Source organism: Lagenorhynchus albirostris, chromosome 3 (assembly GCF_949774975.1).
Source record: "Lagenorhynchus albirostris chromosome 3, mLagAlb1.1, whole genome shotgun sequence".
NCBI lineage: Eukaryota > Metazoa > Chordata > Mammalia > Artiodactyla > Delphinidae > Lagenorhynchus > Lagenorhynchus albirostris.
Genome location: NC_083097.1, coordinates 109739839 through 109759706, shown reverse-complemented (window position 1 = coordinate 109759706; position 19868 = coordinate 109739839). Strand labels below are relative to the sequence as shown.

The 19868-nt window shown below is 36.1% G+C and overlaps 1 protein-coding gene and 1 pseudogene across 7 annotated transcripts in view; both read right to left on the bottom strand.

Moving 5' to 3' along the window:
• RAD50 (RAD50 double strand break repair protein) overlaps nucleotides 1–19868 on the bottom strand; it is a 234400-nt gene that overhangs the window by 33101 nt on the left and 181431 nt on the right. For all 7 annotated transcript variants that reach the window (XR_009539571.1, XM_060143561.1, XM_060143562.1 and 4 more), the window contains 9 exons: nucleotides 17348–17523; nucleotides 16622–16859; nucleotides 13370–13559; nucleotides 12811–12937; nucleotides 11986–12179; nucleotides 8067–8177; nucleotides 7531–7623; nucleotides 7330–7443; nucleotides 1492–1619 (listed from right to left, as the gene is read on the bottom strand). Coding sequence is in view for 6 of the 7 variants with exons in the window: in XM_060143561.1 (XP_059999544.1) it covers nucleotides 1492–1619; nucleotides 7330–7443; nucleotides 7531–7623; nucleotides 8067–8177; nucleotides 11986–12179; nucleotides 12811–12937; nucleotides 13370–13559; nucleotides 16622–16859; nucleotides 17348–17523 (1371 nt within the window). In the remaining variant the exon portion in view is untranslated. The remainder of the gene's footprint in view (nucleotides 1–1491; nucleotides 1620–7329; nucleotides 7444–7530; nucleotides 7624–8066; nucleotides 8178–11985; nucleotides 12180–12810; nucleotides 12938–13369; nucleotides 13560–16621; nucleotides 16860–17347; nucleotides 17524–19868) is intronic.
• On the bottom strand, nucleotides 9436–10878 carry LOC132517896 (regulatory solute carrier protein family 1 member 1-like; annotated as a pseudogene).

Here is a 19868-nt window from a genome sequence, read left to right as displayed (position 1 = left end):
GCCACTGAGTCTGCGCATCCAGAGCCTGTGCTCTGCAACGCAAGAGGCCACAACAGTGAGAGGCCCGCGTACCACAAAAAAAAAAAAAAAAAAGTAAAATACTTAAACTTTTCTGATAACTTGGTAGATAATACAGATTTTAACGTATGCTTTAAAAATCTTCATTTATTTAACAATTACTTATTAGGCATCCTCTTATTTGCCAGGCACTTCTCTCAAGATTATGAACATCCTTATAGAACTGGCCTGATTATCTGTTTTGTTGACATTTCTGTTGTGTCCTGGTTGAAGAAAGGTTTGAAAAAGAGAAGTTATGCTTAGTAATCTGAATGAATGTAAAAAGCACTGTTATGTACTAATTACAGAAGGAATTATAAAAATATCTGTTTTTGATCTTTAGTAGCAAGGAATAAACTGTTTCATTTAAAACTTGTTCTATAAGCTTCACTTTTTTTTTTTCATCTTGGCACCAAGAACACCAACATTACAGTGTTAAAGAGCTGAGGCTTGGAAGCTAGGATATCTGGTCACATTCCTGGCTTTCATTCTAATTTCCTATGATCTTTTTTTCTGGGTCTCAGTGTCCTAATGCATAAAAAACAAACAGGCTGAAAGATGAAGAGCTCTTCTAGTTGTTAAGTCTGATCTCCTTGATATATGAAAGTTATTTAAAATAGCTAAACCAAGAGAACTTACAATAACATAGGAGTAACTATTTGTTAGGTTTTAATAACTAAATTAAATTTCAATTTATTATATCCTTTAGAAAAACTTAAGCATTCTTTGATTCAGATTTCTTTGTGAAATCACAAGAAAAATGAAAAATCTACAAGGAATGGCTGAATGAATGAATATATCCAACCAGCTAAGGTGGTTCCAAAAAATCTATTTGGCTAGTACAACCTTTTACACCAGTCTAGTGCCTTAGCATCAACCAGGTTCTTACAGAATTCCTAAGGCAACTGTGAGGCAGAGAAAGCAAGAATCAAATCTTTTCTGCTGTAGCAGGAAGACAGCAACTACAGTAAGTACCAATAAAACCAGATAAAAGAAGAATTCTATTAATCGCAAAAATGATGCTCTGGTTTGCGCATAATTACACCTGGGACCATGTAGAATGGATCATCAATATCAAATTGCTTTGGCAATAACTCCATTAAGAGTTAAGCATTAAGCTCTGACCCAGGCAGGGTCCAGAGGACATATTTATGCCATAATCTTGTGAAGCAGGCTCGCAAAAGTCTGGGAACTTGGTATTTTTAATACTGGCCATCACTGCATAGTCATAGTGTGACTATAAATTCTATATTACTACTTCAGCTTGTAAAGCCATGAAATACATTTGTAAAAAAAGTGCCCATCTTCCTTTAAGTCTGAAAGGACACTTTGGTTACAGGCTTACATTCTTTGTCAAAAACATGTATTGAATATTTTTCACATTTCAATAATAAAGACCTTTATTTAAACTAAAGATTATTTTTTAAAACACACTTTTTCATTTGTAAAACCTGCATTTGACCCATTTCCTTCAAATGTTGTTTTCTTTCTTCTTCAACTTCTTTTAGTTCTTCATTCCTTTTTCTTAAAGTAAGGTTATCCTGTAGCCACCTTTCTTGTATCTAAATGTAAATATTAAATTCGTTAATAAAAATAATCAAGTTACCAACATGTGATTCATAGCAGGCAACTGATGACAGGTAGTGCTAATTCTGCCTTAGAATCATGTGTATCTCAGCAGAGGGAGAAGAAGCCAGTGTAAAGGAATCTCCAGGCCTGGAGGAATCTGGATGGCCCATATACACACAAAACAGACATTAAAATGATGAGATAAAATGATATAACTGGATTTTTAATATTTTATACCTATGCCCCATTGGATCATCTTGCATAAGAACCTCACAATGGAGCCTAGTGATCTAAAAGATAAAAAGAGAGCAAGACTACTACCAAAGTCTCCCCAACTTTTTTTTCCCTAGTTGTATTTGTCTACTAACGTGTGCCAAGACCATTATATACTGTTAAGTATGTCAGATAAGATTTTTACCTTCAAGCTGACAATCATACAAGGCAGTAAGAAGTTTCACAAAAACAGTGAGTCTATATACTTGATGACACTTTCCTGGCCACTGAATTGCACTGAAAAATTTAAATTTAGCTGTTCTTGTTGAGTAGTTTTGTCCTTAAAAAGCAACCACTAAATCATTTGGCAGCGGCAGCAGCACCAACACAATTATTTCAGTACTTTTCCTGGTGATTAAAACGGACTATGTTGTCAAGAGACAAACAGGAAACAATTTATAAGTTGACTCTTTGGAACTTAGGAAAAAAAATTTTCCTGCAGAAAATGGTGGTTTGGCCCATAGAAGCCTGAACAGAAAAAATTCATCCTAAGTTTGGAGTCAGGCCTTCTCAAAGACCCTTCTACAGCAACCCTTGTAGTTGAGATAAACTCAGTGATGTGGGAAGTAGGAGGCAGGGGCAGATCTTTGGTAACACTTCGTTGCCAACAATACTGACACAGGAGTCACCAGGGAAGAAGGATTTGGGAGGTGGGAGAGAAGAAGGGAAGCCAAGGACTTCTCTCATATGCTTAATGTTCGCATCCAACCCTGCCCATCTATGAATCACTATTTTGAGGGTTTTTTTGTTTTTTTAACTGTCATTAAGGTTCCTTTCAGTTTTCCTGGAACTAATAATATAAATATATACGTATCTATTAAAGGAATCGTTATAAGCAGTTAGAGATGACTAAAATGATATGGTTGTAAACGTCCTTTTGTTGCCAAGGCAACCTAATGTGCCACCGCAGCTGCTATGACTCTCCAAGATTCTCCCATGGGGAACTATGCTTATACATTTTCCTTATTAGGAACAAAAGAATGTGGCACTGCTCGCTTTCATCTAATATTATATAACAATGGAATTTGCTTTCATGAATACCTGAAAGGACTATTTAAAGGGCTATCACATTTTTAGGTGAGACTGATTTTTTCATGAAATAATGTTCCTGGTCTGTTATCCTGCATGGTCACCAGAAAGCTAGGGATTTCCTTCTTTTAGGTCAGCTTCTAATTGCTCTTTCATTCTGAAAGACAGTATATAGCACAGTAGTTAAAGAGCATAGGCTTTGAAGTCAGATATACCTAAGCTCAAATCTCAGCATTACAACTTTCAAATAGGATGACTTTGGACAAGTTAGTTTAAATTCTCTGAGCCTTCTAAAGATTAAAATAGTTAGTGTATGTAAAAAGTACTAAGTACAGTGCCTGGCTCAATAACTGCTAGTGAAATACCTTTTGGGTCAAATCTGTCCTTACACTTTAAGCAGTAAAAATTCCAGTTAGTCTTCAAAATAGAAAATAGGAGAGAAAGAAGAGATAAAGTATCAGAGAAAACCAGATGTAGGTATACTACACCAAAACTGTTTTCCTATTATACTAGCAATTTGACAATGTAGGGTCAAGTTCTACCTCTGTTACTCACTACTTTTGTGACCTTGGGCAATTTAGGTCAACTCCAGTTCCCTTCATCTGAAAAATGAGGGAGGAAGATTATTAAACTTCCAAATTTTAAAATTCTGTGGAGTAAATTTAATAGGGCTTAAGTGCGTAAATAAGCTGTTAGGCTCCTCAACTCTTAAGATAGTAACCTGAATCACTCAGCTCAGAGAGCAGTTAATGCATGCAGCTGGCCACTTACAGAAACCATAAAAGTTAGCTGCTTTCTAGTTACCTGTGATAGAGTAATATGCTGAATAAACCCCATTCCAAAATCCACCAAAAGTCTGGTTGGAGAAAATGCCATTTATAGAGAATTTCCTGAAAGCCATGCGGTGCTCTAACTCAGTGATTGATAGTTAAGGGGATACATCAGAACCTCTGAGGAACTTTAACAAAATATACATGCATATGTGTATGCCCATGCCCCAGAGGTTCCCATTTATTGGTCTGGAATGGAGAAAGAGATGTGTATTTTCAATAACCCAGGTGATTTTTTTTTTAAGTTTGAGATGTAATTCATATACCATAAAATTCACCAATTTAAAGTGTACAATTCAGTGGTTTCAGTATATTCACAAGGTTCTCATTCCAGTACATTTTATCACCCCAAATAGAAACTCCATACCCATTAGCAGTCACTCTCTATTCCCTTTTCTTTCCTTCCCCCCAACCCCCACCAACACTCCTCTGCTTTCTGTCTCTATGGATTTGCCTATTCTGTACATTTCATATAAATGGAATCATATAATATGGTCTTTTGTGATTGACTTCATTTAGCATAATGTTTTCAAGGTTTGTCCATGTTGCAGCATCTATCAATATTTCATTCCTTTTAATGGCTGAGTAATATTCCATGATGGTTAATTTTATGTGTCAACTTGACACCACAGGGTGCCAAGGCATTTGGTCAAACATTATTCTGAGTGTCTTTGACAGTGTTTCTGGATGAGATTAACATTTACATTGGTAGACTGAATAAGTAAAGCAGACTGCCCTTCCTAATGTGGGTGGGCCTCATCCAGTCAACTAAAGACGTGAACAGAACAAAAAAGGCTGAATAAGGGGTAACTCATCCTGCCTGACTGTATGAGGTGGGACAGTGGTTTTTTCCTGCCTTCATATTTAAACTGAAACCTCAGCTCTTCTTGGATCTAGAGCCTATTAGCTCTCCCAGTTCTCAGGCTTCAGACTCAAACTGGAACTACACCATCAAGCTCTCCTGAGCCTCCAGCTTGCCAACCACATATCTTGGGACATCTCAGCCTCCACAATCACTTGAGTTAATTCCTTATAATAAATTTCTTTATCTATATCTATATCTTTATCTGTATCTATATTTATTGATCTCTTACTGGCTTTACTTCTCTGGAGATCCCTGACAAATACATATGAATATACCAAATTTTATTCATCTGTTCATCAGCTGATAACCATTTGGGCTGTTTTCCATATTTTGACTGTCATTAATAATGCTGCTATAAACATTCTTGTACAAGTTTTAATGTAAACATATATTTTACGTTTTCTTGGTTATTATACACTTAGCAGTGGGAAAAACCCAGGTGATCTTGATGGGTGCCTATAGCTAACTTTTGCTCTCCAAACACTCTAACATTTATTTTAGGCTCCAATCACACCACCTTCTACAGTCATCAAGGGATGATAAAGGTGCTGAAACACACTGCAAAAACAAACAAACAAAAACAACCATGAAGTTTGTTGAAGACCTGCTTTTTATTAATCTATATAGTGTCTTCCTTTCCATGAATGCCTATGGAGACATTTTTCTCTGGTCTCAGTCCAGAGAACTGGTTTGTTTTTAGCTTTGAGACAATGTGAAACTTAATTAATTATGACTTTCTCTCTTCATGTGACTACTAAAATCTTTAGCAAGCATATCAGATTTCATGGCCTACGTTTTATATACTTACTACTCTCCTGGTTTCATTGCCTTCTTCTTGTCCTTATTTCCACATTGTCTCATTTTCTCATCAATTTAAAATGTTATTTAGCATTGCTCTATGTATATAACTTAGTAAACGATTTCTAGAACATGGTAGGTTATAAAAGTAAACTAATATAGTCAGATCCACTAAATTTAGACCTTCAACTTGAAAAGGGTCACAGACTGGTGTATCTTAATTATCTCTCTATATTTGTATGGACATTACTGATTTACAGATTGTGATTTTAAATAGAAAACCCACAAGGTAGTGATAACTAAGTATTTTGTTATACATGCTTCATAAATTTATATAGCATTTACTAGATGGCAGAGATTTGATTTACCTTTGACTGATATTCATATATTTGACATTCCTGGCACTATGGCCAGAGATTCTGCAGAAAACGGGTATGGCTAATCTTCAAAGAGATTTTAACAATTGTTTATAACCAAGTGATTAAAGCTTTCAAATAGCAAATTTTATTCAAAACAACAGGAACAGAGAAGTGGTGTAGTTTTTAAAGGCATTAACTATCATGCTTATATAAGGCATGCTGAAAATTATTTTCTTAATGTGATTTTAATTATACTGTGGAAATTAATTTCCTTAATCAAGAAAGTAAATGATAAAGGAATCAACTGAAAAACAACTTAGTATATACATATTTTACTTACAGACAACTTTTAAGAATGATACCTAGAAATGAGATTGAGAATTGGCAGAAGGGGAAGGAGACTTTAATTTTATGCTTTTATGTTTAAACTTTTACCAGGTAAGTCTTTTACTGAAAATAAAAATTAAAAAAGGAAAGAAGAAAAGACAATGTTATTAGAATTGCTTTTCTCAGGGAACCCTCCTACAATGTTGGTGGGAATGTAAGTTGGTACAGCCACTGTGGAAAACAGTATGGAGGCTCCTCAGAAAACTAAAAACAGAACTACCATATGATCCAGCAACCTCACTCCTGGGCATATATCCAGACAAAATTATAATTCAAAAAGATACGTGCACCCCTACATTCATATCAGCACTATTCACAATAGCCAAGACATGGAAACAACCTAAATGTCCATCAACAGATGAATAAAGATGTGTTACATATATACAAGGGAACTCAGCCATAAAAAAAACAAAATAATGCCATTTGCAGCAACATGGATGCAACTAGAGATTATCATACTATGTAAGTCAGAAAGATAAATAACCATAGGATATCATTAATATGTGGAATCTAAAATGTGACACAAATGAACCTATCTATGAAACAGAATCAGGGACATAGAGCAGAGACTATGGTGGCCAAGGGGGAGGAGGGTGGGAGAGGGTTGGACTGGGAGTTTGGGATTAGCATACACAAAAACTGGTATATATAGAATGGATAAACAACAAGGTCCTACTGTATAGCACACGGAAATATAATCAATATCCTGTGATAAACCATATGGAACAGAATATGAAAAAGAATATATATATGTAACTGAGTCACTTTGCTGTACAGCAGTAACTAACACAACACTGTAATTCAACTATACTTTAATAAAAAATAAATTGAAAAAAAGAATACAATCAGGTAAAAATGTTATAACGAGAAGAATCACAACAGCTTGAGTTATACCAAATGCACTTTTTATTATTTCATTTTACAAATGAAAATATGTCTCTTTTTATACTGCCAAAGGAAAATTTTGTGTCTCAGTAACATAAAAAAGAAACATACTTTTTATATAAACATATACACATAAAAAAAAAAGAATTGCTTTTCTCTACTGTTTGCATTTCTACTCAATGCAAGTATTGAAAATAAACGTAAAAAGTAAAAAAGAAAGATAAGAATGTTACTGGTATAAATGCCACCATAAATCATTAGCAAAAAAAGGACCTACCTTCTGTGTATCAATATCTTGTCTCATGATTCCCATTTCCTTATTAATCTTTTCTTTGTGTTTCTCACATTCACTTAGTTGAGCTATTACTTTATTAAGTTCAGTTTCTTTTTGCTACAAAAATGAAAATTTCTTAAGCACAAGAAATAAAAATATAAACAATCATTTTAAATTATATTCAATTAAGTAGTTTTAAATTACCTTCTTATAGTCATCTTTTCCATCTTGAATATAATTCTCAATGTCTTTCACATAACCATGAATATTTTTAACCTTCTCTTTGATATCATTTATCTGTGGAAAAATATTTATTAAAAATATACTAGTTCAGACTAGGGCATTTAAGAAGATTTATTTCCAAGGAATATCTTTTATTAAGATAACAAAAACTTAATAGGAGAGTACAGTGAAATAATGGCTTGGAAGTTAGAAGCCCTGAGTTCCAGTTTCCATCACGAGCAGATTTTATCTGAAATCAAATTTTATGATCTCCCTTTATTACTATGGGATTAGATTAAAAGGTCTCAATTCTCAACTTCTATTTTAGATCAAGAAGCAAAATAATTTACATTTAATCATTCTGAAAACATTTGGAATGTTAAGATTATGTCACAAATATGAAAATACTATTTCATCATGTTTTTAATTTCATGTGAAATACTAGTGTCCAACATGGTGCTCTGAATAATAATTTTAACATATATTTTTGATAACTAAATATATACATGAAATCTTACTTTATCCTGTGCTATTTTGTTGCTTGTATTTTTTTTGTTGATTAATTCTTCTTTCTCCTGCTGGTACTTTTCCAATGTTGTTTCCAAAGGGTTTACCTGCTCTTTAGCATCCTAAGGATATAAAAAATATAAGGTCTTATATAAAATTGCATTATCTTATTTCAGGTGTCACACTTCATAATAAAATCACTTTCTATGTACCAGGCTTTACAAGTCAATTCATTTGCTCCTTCCAACAACCCTATGAGGAAGGTACCATTATTTTCCTGCTATATTTCAGATGAGCACAGAGATGATTTATCCAGGGTCCCAAAAGCCAGTAAATGAAGGAGCCAGGATTCAAATCTCATCCAGCTCCAGAGTCTTTTTCTCATCCAGCTCCAGAGTCTTTCTTTTAACCACTACGCTATACTGCGTCAGCCACTGACTTGATTCTTAATCTACACCACGTACTCCCAATTATATGAGCATGTGGCTTCAGGTATAAATTTTCCTGAGTTTGTAGGGGCCCATATCAGCTCTGTGTGACTGAAAAACAGGAAAGCTCTTTCAGTCCAGGTCTTTCTTTTACAGATGGAAATATGATCATAAAAGAACTTTTTTTCAATTATTCTTCCATTTTCTGTTACAACTGATGAATCATAATACACAGAGCACTAAGTACGATTCCAAACACAAAACCATGTGATCAAGTTTGTAAACCAAAAATTGAGTTAACAAGCCATACCTTGCCTTCAGCACAGACACAGCCAAATTATAAAGTTTATCTGCTTTTAGCTGCATGGGTAGTGGGATTTCTCATGACTTCTGCTTTTTAAAGTATTCACTCTCATTCTAAAATGGTATGCTATACACAAAACCATCAGTTTTATTCCAGAATACATCATCTTAATAAAAAAAAGTTTTTGTATGCATGTACTGCCAATACATTTAAAAAGGCCCAAATTTTAACAAAAGATTAGACAAGTTCATCAGACAAGAGATCATAAATTATTTTGGCCGAAAAAAAATCTTAAAAAAAAAATATGGGGCTTCCCTGGTGGCTCAGTGGTTGAGAGTCCGCCTGCCGATGCAGGGGACACGGGTTCATGCCCCGGCCCGGGAAGATCCCACGTGCCGCAGAGCAGCTGGGCCCGTGAGCCATGGCCGCTGAGCCTGCGCATCCGGAGCCTGTGCTCCGCAACGGGAGAGGCCACAACAGTGAGAGGCCCGCGTACCGCAAAAAAAAAAAAAAAAAAAAAAAAAAAAAGGCTCGACATTCTGCTTGCAGGTTTCTACAGTGAGTGTGAGTGTGAGTGTGTGTGTGTGTGTGTGTGTGTGTGTGTGTGTGTGTGTGTGTGTGTGTGTGTGTGTAGATATATAGCTTTTTTTAAGGGAATGGAGTATGGTCTAGTCCACTTTTCCATGGTTGTGTAGGAACTACAATGTCCTTTCCTGGCAAAACAAGAAGTGCAAGGTCTGCATTTCCACCAACTCAATGCAAAGCCCCAAGAGCTTCCTGCAAAGTAAAGCCGGCACGGAGGATCCAATCAATGTCTGCAGCAGGAAAAATTAATGGTGCAAGAAAGGAGGGACTTGATGATAGATGGCTGGTAGGTGGTTCAAATTCTAGAAGTGGTCCTGCAGCTTCAGAACAGACATTTTCTCTGGTCTCAGGCCTGTGTATCCTGACCCAGATCTTTAACCAATATGAAACTGGATGACAAGGACTCAGTTTGCTCAGAAGTCTGATTGAGTGCATCCTCCTTACCTGCTAAAAGTCTGGGTGAAATTTCGACACCAAAGGTGCAATGTAGTTGATTAGAAGTTTCAGCTGAGGCTAGAGTGACAGAACTGCTCTCATTTATTGACTCCTTAGACTTGGGGACACCTTCCTTATCAGTACTAACAGGCCATCACCTAGACCCCTGAAGTTAATATTTTCTACATCTTCTACTCTAGTGTCTGCTGAAGTGTCTGTTAATTCTTCCGTCTTCACTGATACAGATATGGCCTGATGAAAGGAGACTTGTTCACTCTGGGTAGCTGTAAGATGCTCATTTTGGGTCCATCCTTCAGAAAGGTCCTTAATACCTGTTTGCCCCTCAGTTACTGTCTTTGATTGACAGAAAACTTCTTCAGATGTGTTTTCTGAAGCTGGTTTACTACTAATGACAAAAAGTTCATGAAGTTCCTTCAAGGCTGCTGTTACAGATGAGCAAGATTCCTCTGCTGACTCTGGGCTGACAGAGGGCTGACAACTGCCACAGAGACTTAAGAGAAGGGGCAATTCCCATATTTCTTACTTGTTCCAGACATTTCAACACTACTTTCTGGAAGGTGTAAATCCTGAGTGGAAATGGAATTTTAAAGGAAGGGTTACATTTTGATGTTTCTACTTCCATCAAGGGATTATCCAAGGTGAGATAAGATGCACCGATGTTCCTGACATTGGTATTCTGACTGCCTGCTGAATTAATAAGCACAACTAGGGACTGTTCAACTATATCTACTTCCATAAGTGTTTCTGAATTTGCGCAGCCAAAGCATCCTGAAGGTAGAATATTTTTCTCTGTACCCGAAAGGTCCACAGTCTGCTGCAGCCTGTCTCAATCATAAAGGAACTTTTGATCTTAAGCTTAGTTTGCTGAGGCCAAGTAGACATTTTATGGTAATTAAGCATGCTAGTACATTGACGTTGGTGTGCCCACACTTATTTTGGAAGGAAAGGGGTTTTCAAATAACAAACTATTTTACTAATCAGAAGTCCACATCATTTGGCCTTATAACATCTCTACAGAATAAGTATACGATAACCACTGTTCAAAACCATGATCCTCAAGCACTTTAAGATCCTGAAATACCTAATGAATCCATAAAGGTAGAAAAAATTATTTAGTATTATTATTTTTTTTTTTTCTCACCATTGTGGCCTCTCCCATTGCGGAGCACAGGTTCCGGACGCGCAGGCTCAGCAGCCATGCACGGGCCCAGCCGCTCCGCGGCATGTGGGATTTTCCCGGACCGGGGCACGAACCCGTGTCCCCTGCATCGGCAGGTGGACTCTCAACCACTGCACCACCAGGGAAGCCCCTAGTATTATTTCAATGTAGGAATATTTTGTATTAGGAAGTGGTTTGGTGTGGTGGGAAGTCAAATGTCTTACACATCAGAAGACCTACCAGAAAATTAACCCTGCCTCCTACTAACTATGAATTTGGGCAAGTCATGGGATATCTGTAAGTCTCAATTTCTTTTCCTATAAAAAGGAGATTTAGTCACATTTATCAAAATGATACACTGAATACAAAATGAGACACTGAACAGTTTAATGTCAAAGTGCTTTATAAGCAATGAAAAATACAAATGTAAGGTAGTACATTTTATACCATACTCTAAGCCTCTGTTATTTTGTAATCCAAAACTACTTAAGAAACATTTACAGTAATTAGTAACAGATTCTAATCAGATTCTAACCAGATTTAATTGGTTGGGTCTTAGATTTGATAAATCTAGATGAGGGATGCCAAATGGGTTCCATTCCATGTGTCAACTCAGTGCCTCCTCAGTGGGAAGTATTCCGAGACTACATCTGGAATTAAAAAGAAAAAGTGCTATGCCTGAGAGGCAGTGTCTGTCAGGGATATAGGATCTGTAGGTAAGACAAACCTCCTATACAAGTAGGAATCCTTATATGGAGTTAGCCAGCCACCGCCAGACCACCTCCAGTAACAGGAAGTTCACTACTTAACCAGGCAGCCAGTTCTTCCTTATTATGGTCAATAAATCTTCTTCCAGAAATTTTTACCTATTAGTAGAAGTTCTATATACCATTTTCACTTGATCCTCACAATAACCATAGTTCTGGCCATTGCCCCAATAAAGAGAATTTCACATATTTGAACTGATTTTTAAAACTAATGTGTATGAATGTTTTTACCTTTATTTCTCTGTATAAGGACTGAACTTCAGTGGATAATTCCACAGTCTGCTCCTCCAGTTGCTGACGACGTTGTAAATTAGTGGATATCTGAAGTTTCTCTGATTTAAGTTCATTTGTTGTACTTTTTAGGTGCTGAATTTGTTCCTGCTGGTCCTGTATAAGCTTACGATTCAATTCAATCTTACTGGAAACTGCATGAAAACATATTGATACAGTGATTAATGTAAGGGTATAGAAAATACTATAAGCAGCCTCATTCCAGTTTTATAGGTCTCTGTGGCATTCCCAAAGGCTGAGTTTCTGTGGGTCCCACCTACTGCAATAAAAATGCCACAAGAACCTGTCCAGCTCCCAAACCTGCTTGCTGTCCCCTCCTGAATGGGGCAGATATGACTGAGAAAGAGTACAGCTCATTTGTTACTCATCATTCAAAATCTGTTCTGGGGCTTCCCTGGTGGCGCAGTGGTTGAGAGTCCGCCTGCCAATGCAGGGGACACGAGTTCGTGCCCCAGTCCGGGAAGATCCCACATGCCGCAGAGCAACTAGGCCCGTGAGCCATGGCCACTGAGCCTGTGCGTCCCGCAACGGGAGAGGCCACAACAGTGAGAGGCCCGCGTACCACAAAAAAAAAAAAAAAAAAAAAAAAAATCTGTTCTGCAAAGAAAGGAAACAGAGGAGAAGTGATGCCTTTGAGAAAAGAAACTGCATATACCATGGACTGGAAGAAAGGCTGTTCTTTGTCCACATAATAGTTATAAAATTTATGATAAAAAGCATATGTTGGGAATGTTGAAGTCTTTATAAGGAAACAGTCTCTATTACCTGTATCTAATTTGTGTTGCTTTTCTTGTTTTTCCTGGTTTACTTGTTGAACAGTTCTATCCAAATCTAGTCCTTGGAGTTTAGCTGCTTGTTGTGCAATTTTTCTTTCAACATCCTTAAGTTCCATCTTAAGAATAAATCAGTTATTTCCTTTAAGAAACTTATGCCATTATCATTATTCAAAATCTTTAAGAATTAACTGCTTTTACTTTTTAAAATCTAATTTATAACTGCTCTCATATAACTTTAACAAATTTTCAAGGATAAAAATAATTTTTATGATGAAATTAATTTAAATGATGTAAACAAAAGGAAGCAGACTAAAAATGAAAAATAAACAAGACTACTTCTTAATTCTCAGAACTTATGGATAATAAAATCTAAACTCAGGAATATAAATAAGCTAAGCAGTTACTCCCTGAGACTACCTGAAATTCAGGATAGGGAACTCTAAACACAATCTGTACCAGAATACTAGCTACTATCTTTAACACTCACATTTCATATTCAAACCACCATGAAACTAGTTTTATTCTGCCCTAAACTGCAGTAAACTTACCTGGAACCTCTCCATAATTGTAACATCTGTCAGACACACTTTAGCACTTTCTTCCTCAGGTATAATTGTACCCAAAAGTGTTTCCTGTTCTTCTATGTCATTCTTTAGGCGCTGTATGTCTCTGTTCACATTCTGCAGTTTGTTTCTTAATTCTGGTATTTCCTTCTCCTTCAAATCAATTATGCTTTGCCTTCACAGAACATACACAATTAAAAATAAGCAATCTAATGTTTTCTCATAATGAGATTGAGGTTATGTATTTTTGGCAAGAATACCACAGAAGTGATGTTGTATCCTTCTTAGGGCAACACATCAGTGGGTACATGATGTCAGTATGTTACTCTTAGTTAAGAAGGTGTCAGCCAGATTTACCCATTGTAAAGTTACTATTTTTCTCTATGTAATCAATAAGTATCATAGGAGAAATACATTGAAGAAAATGTAAATATCCTGTTTCTCCTCAAACCTCTGTCCACTGATTTTATAACTAGTACCTATTGACAGATCTTGATACCAGCAATTTTTACCATATTGTTTGCCAAACTGAAAGATATCTTACAAATTACCTGACCATACTCATCATAAGTGTCAAGACCATGAAAGACCAAGAAAGACTGTCAAAGACAAAGAAGAACTATGGTAGACTACAAGAGCCTAAGAAGAAATAACAAGTATATGCAATGTGGGAATCCTGAGTTGGATCCTGAAATAGACAAAGGATATTAAATAGAAAGACTGCTAAAATTCAAATATGGTTTGTAGTTTAATTAATAGAATTATACCAAAGTTAATTTCTTGACTTTGATAACCATATTATGGTTACATAAACTGTGAACATCAGGAGAAGCTGGGTGAAGGGTATATGTGAATTCTCTGTACTATTTTTGTAAATTTTCTGTAAGTCTAAAATTATTTCAAAATCAAAAAGTTTAAAAACTGATGGAAGGACAGAAGGAAGGAAGGAAAGAAAATAGGAAAGAAGGAAACCACTCAGTCAAATGCTACATGGGTTTATGGTACAAAAGCTGTTAAACCCACTTTACTGCTGCTACTCTAGCTAATGAATTACCATCCCTATGGCAGGTACTGGCCCCACACCTATTTTTGTTGATACCTCTGAAACAATAAAACTTGTATGTAATCTTTAAAAAAAAAAAGCTATTAAGCTTTTTTCAGAAAAATCCCAAATTCTTAAAATCAAATTAGTATAATAAATTCAATTGGTTTCTAATGGGAGCCTTATAATAAACCAGAAACTCAAGGATTAGCTCTCAGATATTGTTATTACTTAATGATTTTTTTAAAGTCCAAACTATGAGCAAGAAATGCCAACCTGAATTGATCTGAGTGACAGAGACCTGTAATTTTTTATACCAGAGGAATGAAAAAATTCCCTGAATAAATATGAACATATTCAGATTATGAATAATTCATGCCCACATTACTTCCCAGTGTTATAGACCAGAAGTTGGTCTTAAGTTATGTACCCAGTACCTAGAAAGTGACAAAGCTATGAGAGCCTAATGACAGTCAAGCATTCACTTGACTGGGACATTTTTGCAGAGAACTATAGGCATCCATTCAATTTTAACCCCATTTTTACATTTTCACACACACACAAAAACCCCTTATTGATGTGGTCCAGGTTTTGGTGCCTTCTTTTCTGATGATTACCTAAGACGCTAAAATAAGTACTCTAAGAAACAGTAAAGATATTTCCTGAGAGAATGGTTACTGAGCTCTAGTAGAGTTTTCTCTTTTGTTTTTTAAATTTTTCAGAAACTCAATTTTGTGACAGCATTTTTTTTCCAAGGGAATTTTATGTAAAAGGAACCAACTAACACAGATACAGTACTGAAAAAAACCTGTGGGAAAAATATGGAGTTTTTATTTAAATGAGGTGTTATAAAAAATGAACCCAAGTCAGTACTAAGAAACATGATAAATAGGTACATTTTCAGCTGAAATTTCATTCATGATGGTATGGGACATGCTGGAAGGGACATGCTATCACTTCCGTTGTACTTTATTGGTTACACAGACCAATCCTGGAACATGAGAGAAGACTAATACAAGAGTGTGAATACTAGGAGGCAGGGATCATTGGGGACCATCTTAGAGGCTGGCTACCACAAAGCACATCTTCTTGCATCTTCCCTTCCTTCTCTTCCTTAAACTCCTTTTCAGTTTTCCAGGACAACATACCCTCCGGGTTTTTTTGTTTCCAGAGTTTGTCTCACTTTCATCCAATGTATTAACATTAGATTAATTTTCCTAAAACACATCTTTCATTAAATCTCTTAGGATGGCTCCCCATCACCTAATAGAGCTATAACTAGGTCTGAACATAATTGTAGCTCTATCTTTCCTACTTATGTGAATCAATCACTACAAATAAGTTCTCAAACTCCAGATAATGTTTCTACTGCAGCACAGGTCTTACTCTCCTACTCTTTACACACACCCTCTCCCCTTTCCTCCTCTTAAATAAGTCAAACCACCTTCCCTATGCTTTACATCCCTCCTCCTACCCTGTTCTCAAAATCCTATTCTGATTCTGTAGTCCACTGGCTTCTCTCTTCCTAATTAATACATTTGTTTGAACCAATTAAGTACTTTATTAAGCCCAGCTTTCTATGTCTAATCCTGAGAGCTTTTCTCCTTACATAGACCATCAGCTCCATGAAGGTCATGTCTTACTGGTCTCTGTGACCATCTTTGTGCTCTGGGAGACACCAAGGCAATCATCACATATTTTCTGACTTGATTTTAGTTATAAATAGAAAATCATCTGAACTTCTTATACAAGCAAGGGAAAAATAAATAATAGAAATCATCTATGATTCATTCTTTCTGGAAGTGAGAAAAACAAAAGTATAGTTTAAAATTTGTCTCTTGAGGGGAGCTTTCCGGTACTTTAATTCTTTGCTGGGTTTAGAAAGTGACACATAGTTATAAAATCTATCAAAATTTCTGCCCTCAAGCCAAGTCTCAGGAATGAAACAAACATACACAAATTAAAGATTATATCCACCCTGTGACTAGTTTAAGAAACAAGCTTATCTTGAAACAAAATAATTCTTTCTTATCACATAAATAACATGAGATGAGCATACTGGCTTAGAATCCTGACTTTAACCTTTATTCATTCAACTCTTGCTTACTGAATACCTACCATATGTTAGACAGTGGAATAGGTACCTCTTACAGCGCTGCTGTACAGGTACAGTAATAGTAAATCCCTATTCTCACCTCATGGGCACTAGTCCCAGCATTTCATCACGCCGCTTTTCTTTTTTCTTTAGTTCTGATTCTGTTGACTTGAGCTTATCTGGAGCAAGCCTCAGCTTAGACTGCAAATCATTGATGACTTCTTGTAATTCAGCTTCTGTCTGAAAAACTCTCTGACAGACAGGGCAACATGACTGGTGTTCATCCGTTAGCTGAGTAATGAATTGGGAGTAAACTGCCGTAGCTCCAGCCAGCATGGCTATTTAAAAAAAAATATATATACTCCCAGTGAAAAGAATACAAAATACAGTTTTGTCAACATGGTTATATCCTTTTCTGTAAATACATGATTATTCTTCTTGCTTTATAAACACACAATGAAAGAAATCAAAATTCTGATATTTAAATCTTCCCAAGGGCACAATACATTCAGATTTGTAGAAATTATTTTCTGGTAACACACAAGTATAAAACTTTTAAAGCTTGTTATGTGCCAGAAACTATAATCTCATTTACTCCTCCCTAACACCCTACACGTCGTAGACAATTATTAATGAATCTGAAGTACAGAAAGGTTTCGATAACTTGCCCAAAGTCACACAGCAAGTAGGTTGTAGAACCAGAACTGAAATTTAAGCCAACGAGCTCCAGAACCAAGTTTAAAAATCTCCCATCCTTAATAGTTACCTGTGAACGAAAATTCAAAAACATCAAAATGCCTTTTCTAATATAAAGTAGGTAACCTACCTCGTTGTTTTGAGGATTTTTCAATTTCTTCTTTAAGCCTGTCTAAGTCACTTTCAAAATCCTGGCTACCACAAACATCAAACAGTTTGTCTTCATAGCTGGACAACTTCTCTTCCTTCCTTTTTAGCTCATTATTTATATGATTTTTATTTTGCTCAGCTGAAGCCAGTTCCTTGCTAAAATAAGAATATGGATTACAATTTTAAAACATGAGAAATGAAAAGTGTGAGAAGGTAGATCCAAGACAAACTCTGCCAGAAAATATTACCAAGGTCTGCTGTGACCAAGCACTTTTTTTTTAGAAGTCATGGCAACAGTCCACTACTGCCTGAATCTACCCCTACCACATGGACTCACCCTGGTCATATGCCTGCTCCCAGAAAAATGTGTACAGATAAAACCCTGCTTGGTTTTGCAGGGGTTCATGGTCTTAGATCTTGGGTTAAGAGCCTCAGCAAGGAGAATATGCTTGCCAGATCTGGAGGGAAGAAAAAAAAAGGAGAACATTCTCCTAACTCTGTGTGGACCCTTTCACAACTGTACTTCCGTTCCCTCCTGTAAAAACTTTTCCTTTGTTCCCTCCTTGTTGCTGTCACCTACTTACAACCTGATCATTCACTGCCTCTCATTCATCAAAGACTTTGCTCACTGGTACAATTTATTTCCACTCCAACTCTTAAATATAATCCTAGCCAGTCTCCATGCCCACACAGATCAGGGGTTTTCAATTTACAGGTTCTGATGCATTAGGCAAGTCATATAATCAATTCAATGCATTGTATTCAGCATATTTTGAAAAATTAAGCATAATATGTAGAATATATTGGAGTAGATTGTGTGTGGTTAGGATAGGTACTATTTTAAGAAATTTGTTTCAGATAAATCTATGTGAGTGTACATGTGCCTCATCTTGATACTTCCCACTGTGAGTCACAGTAAAAATTTGGAAAAAAAATAACATGTAGATGATGTTCTCACCATCCTAGTCATTGAGCATTGCTCATTAAGATCACTATCTCAGCAGCACCAAACACGGTTGAACCCCTCCTTGAAAGACTATTTTCTCAAGGCAACCCAGACATCACTCCTGTCTTGTTCTCACCCTGGCTCCTGGGGCACTGACTTCGCTTGCTCCTCTTCCTTTGCTTGCCAACAGTTTAAATGTTGGTGTTTTCCAGGAGTCTAACTACAATTTTTTCTCTTCTCTTTGAATAACTCCTTCAAGTTGACATGACCTACTGATGCCAGTTATCGCTTACAAAGCAACAACTTCCAGTCTTCTGAACTTCAAACTCCAGTATTCTATTCCCTAACAGACATTTCCACAAGAAACACAAATTTAACATGGTCAAATCCACTATCTGCCTCAAAAATATGTGTGGAATTTTTGACCCTCTTATCCAAGTAACACTCAAGGTGATATTTGAAAAAATGGATCACTTTTTTAAACTGTGGGAAAAACATAAACTTTAACATCTTAACTATTTTTAACTGTACAGCACAGTAGTGTTAACTATATGCACATTGTTGTGCAACAGATCTCTAAAACTTTTTCATCTTGCAAAACTAAAATTCTATACCCACTGAAAAACTACCCCCCCTCCGCCCCCGCCCCCTGGCTACTCTGAACCTCCATTCTACATACTTTCTAAGAGTTCGACATCTTTGGATACTTCACATAAGTGGAACCAAGCAGTACTCGTCTTTTTGTGCCTAGCTTACTTCGCTTTAATATCCTCAAGCATAATATCCTCAAGGTTCATCAAGTCATAGCATATGAGAGGATTTCCTTCTTTTTCAAAGATAAATAATATTCCATTATACATACACCAGTTTTTCTTTATCCATTCATCCATCATTTAGGTTGCTTCCACCTCTTGGCTATTGTGAATAATGCTGCAGTGAACATGGATTAGCAAATATCTCTTTGATATCATGTTTTCAATTCGTTTGAATATATAATCAGAAGTGGAATTCCTGGATCATCTAGTTATTCTTTTCCTAATTTTTTGAAGAACCTCCACAGGTTTTCTACCGTAACTGCACCATTTTACACTCCCACTAATAGTGCAGAGGGTTCCAATTTCTCAGCATCCTCACCAACACTTGTTATTTTTTTTTTCAACTTCTTATTTTATCTTTTAATTGAAGTATAGTTGATTTACAATGTTGTGTCAGTTTCAGGTATAAAGCAAAGTGATTCAGTTATATTATTCTTTTTCAGATTTTTTTCCATTATAGCTTATTATAACACACTACTATATTTTCTGTTTTTTTTGATAATGGTCATCCTAAGTGGTGTGAAGTGATATCACTGTGGTTTTGATTTGCATTTCCTTGATGACTAGCATCATCTTGAGCATCTTTTCATATGCTGTTGACCATCTGTATATATTCTTTGGAGAAATGTCTATTCAAGTCCTCTGCCTGTTTATTTTTTAAAATATTTATTTATTTATTTATTTGGTTGTGCCAGGTCTTAGTTGCAGTAGGCGGACTCCCTAGCTGTGGCATGTGAACT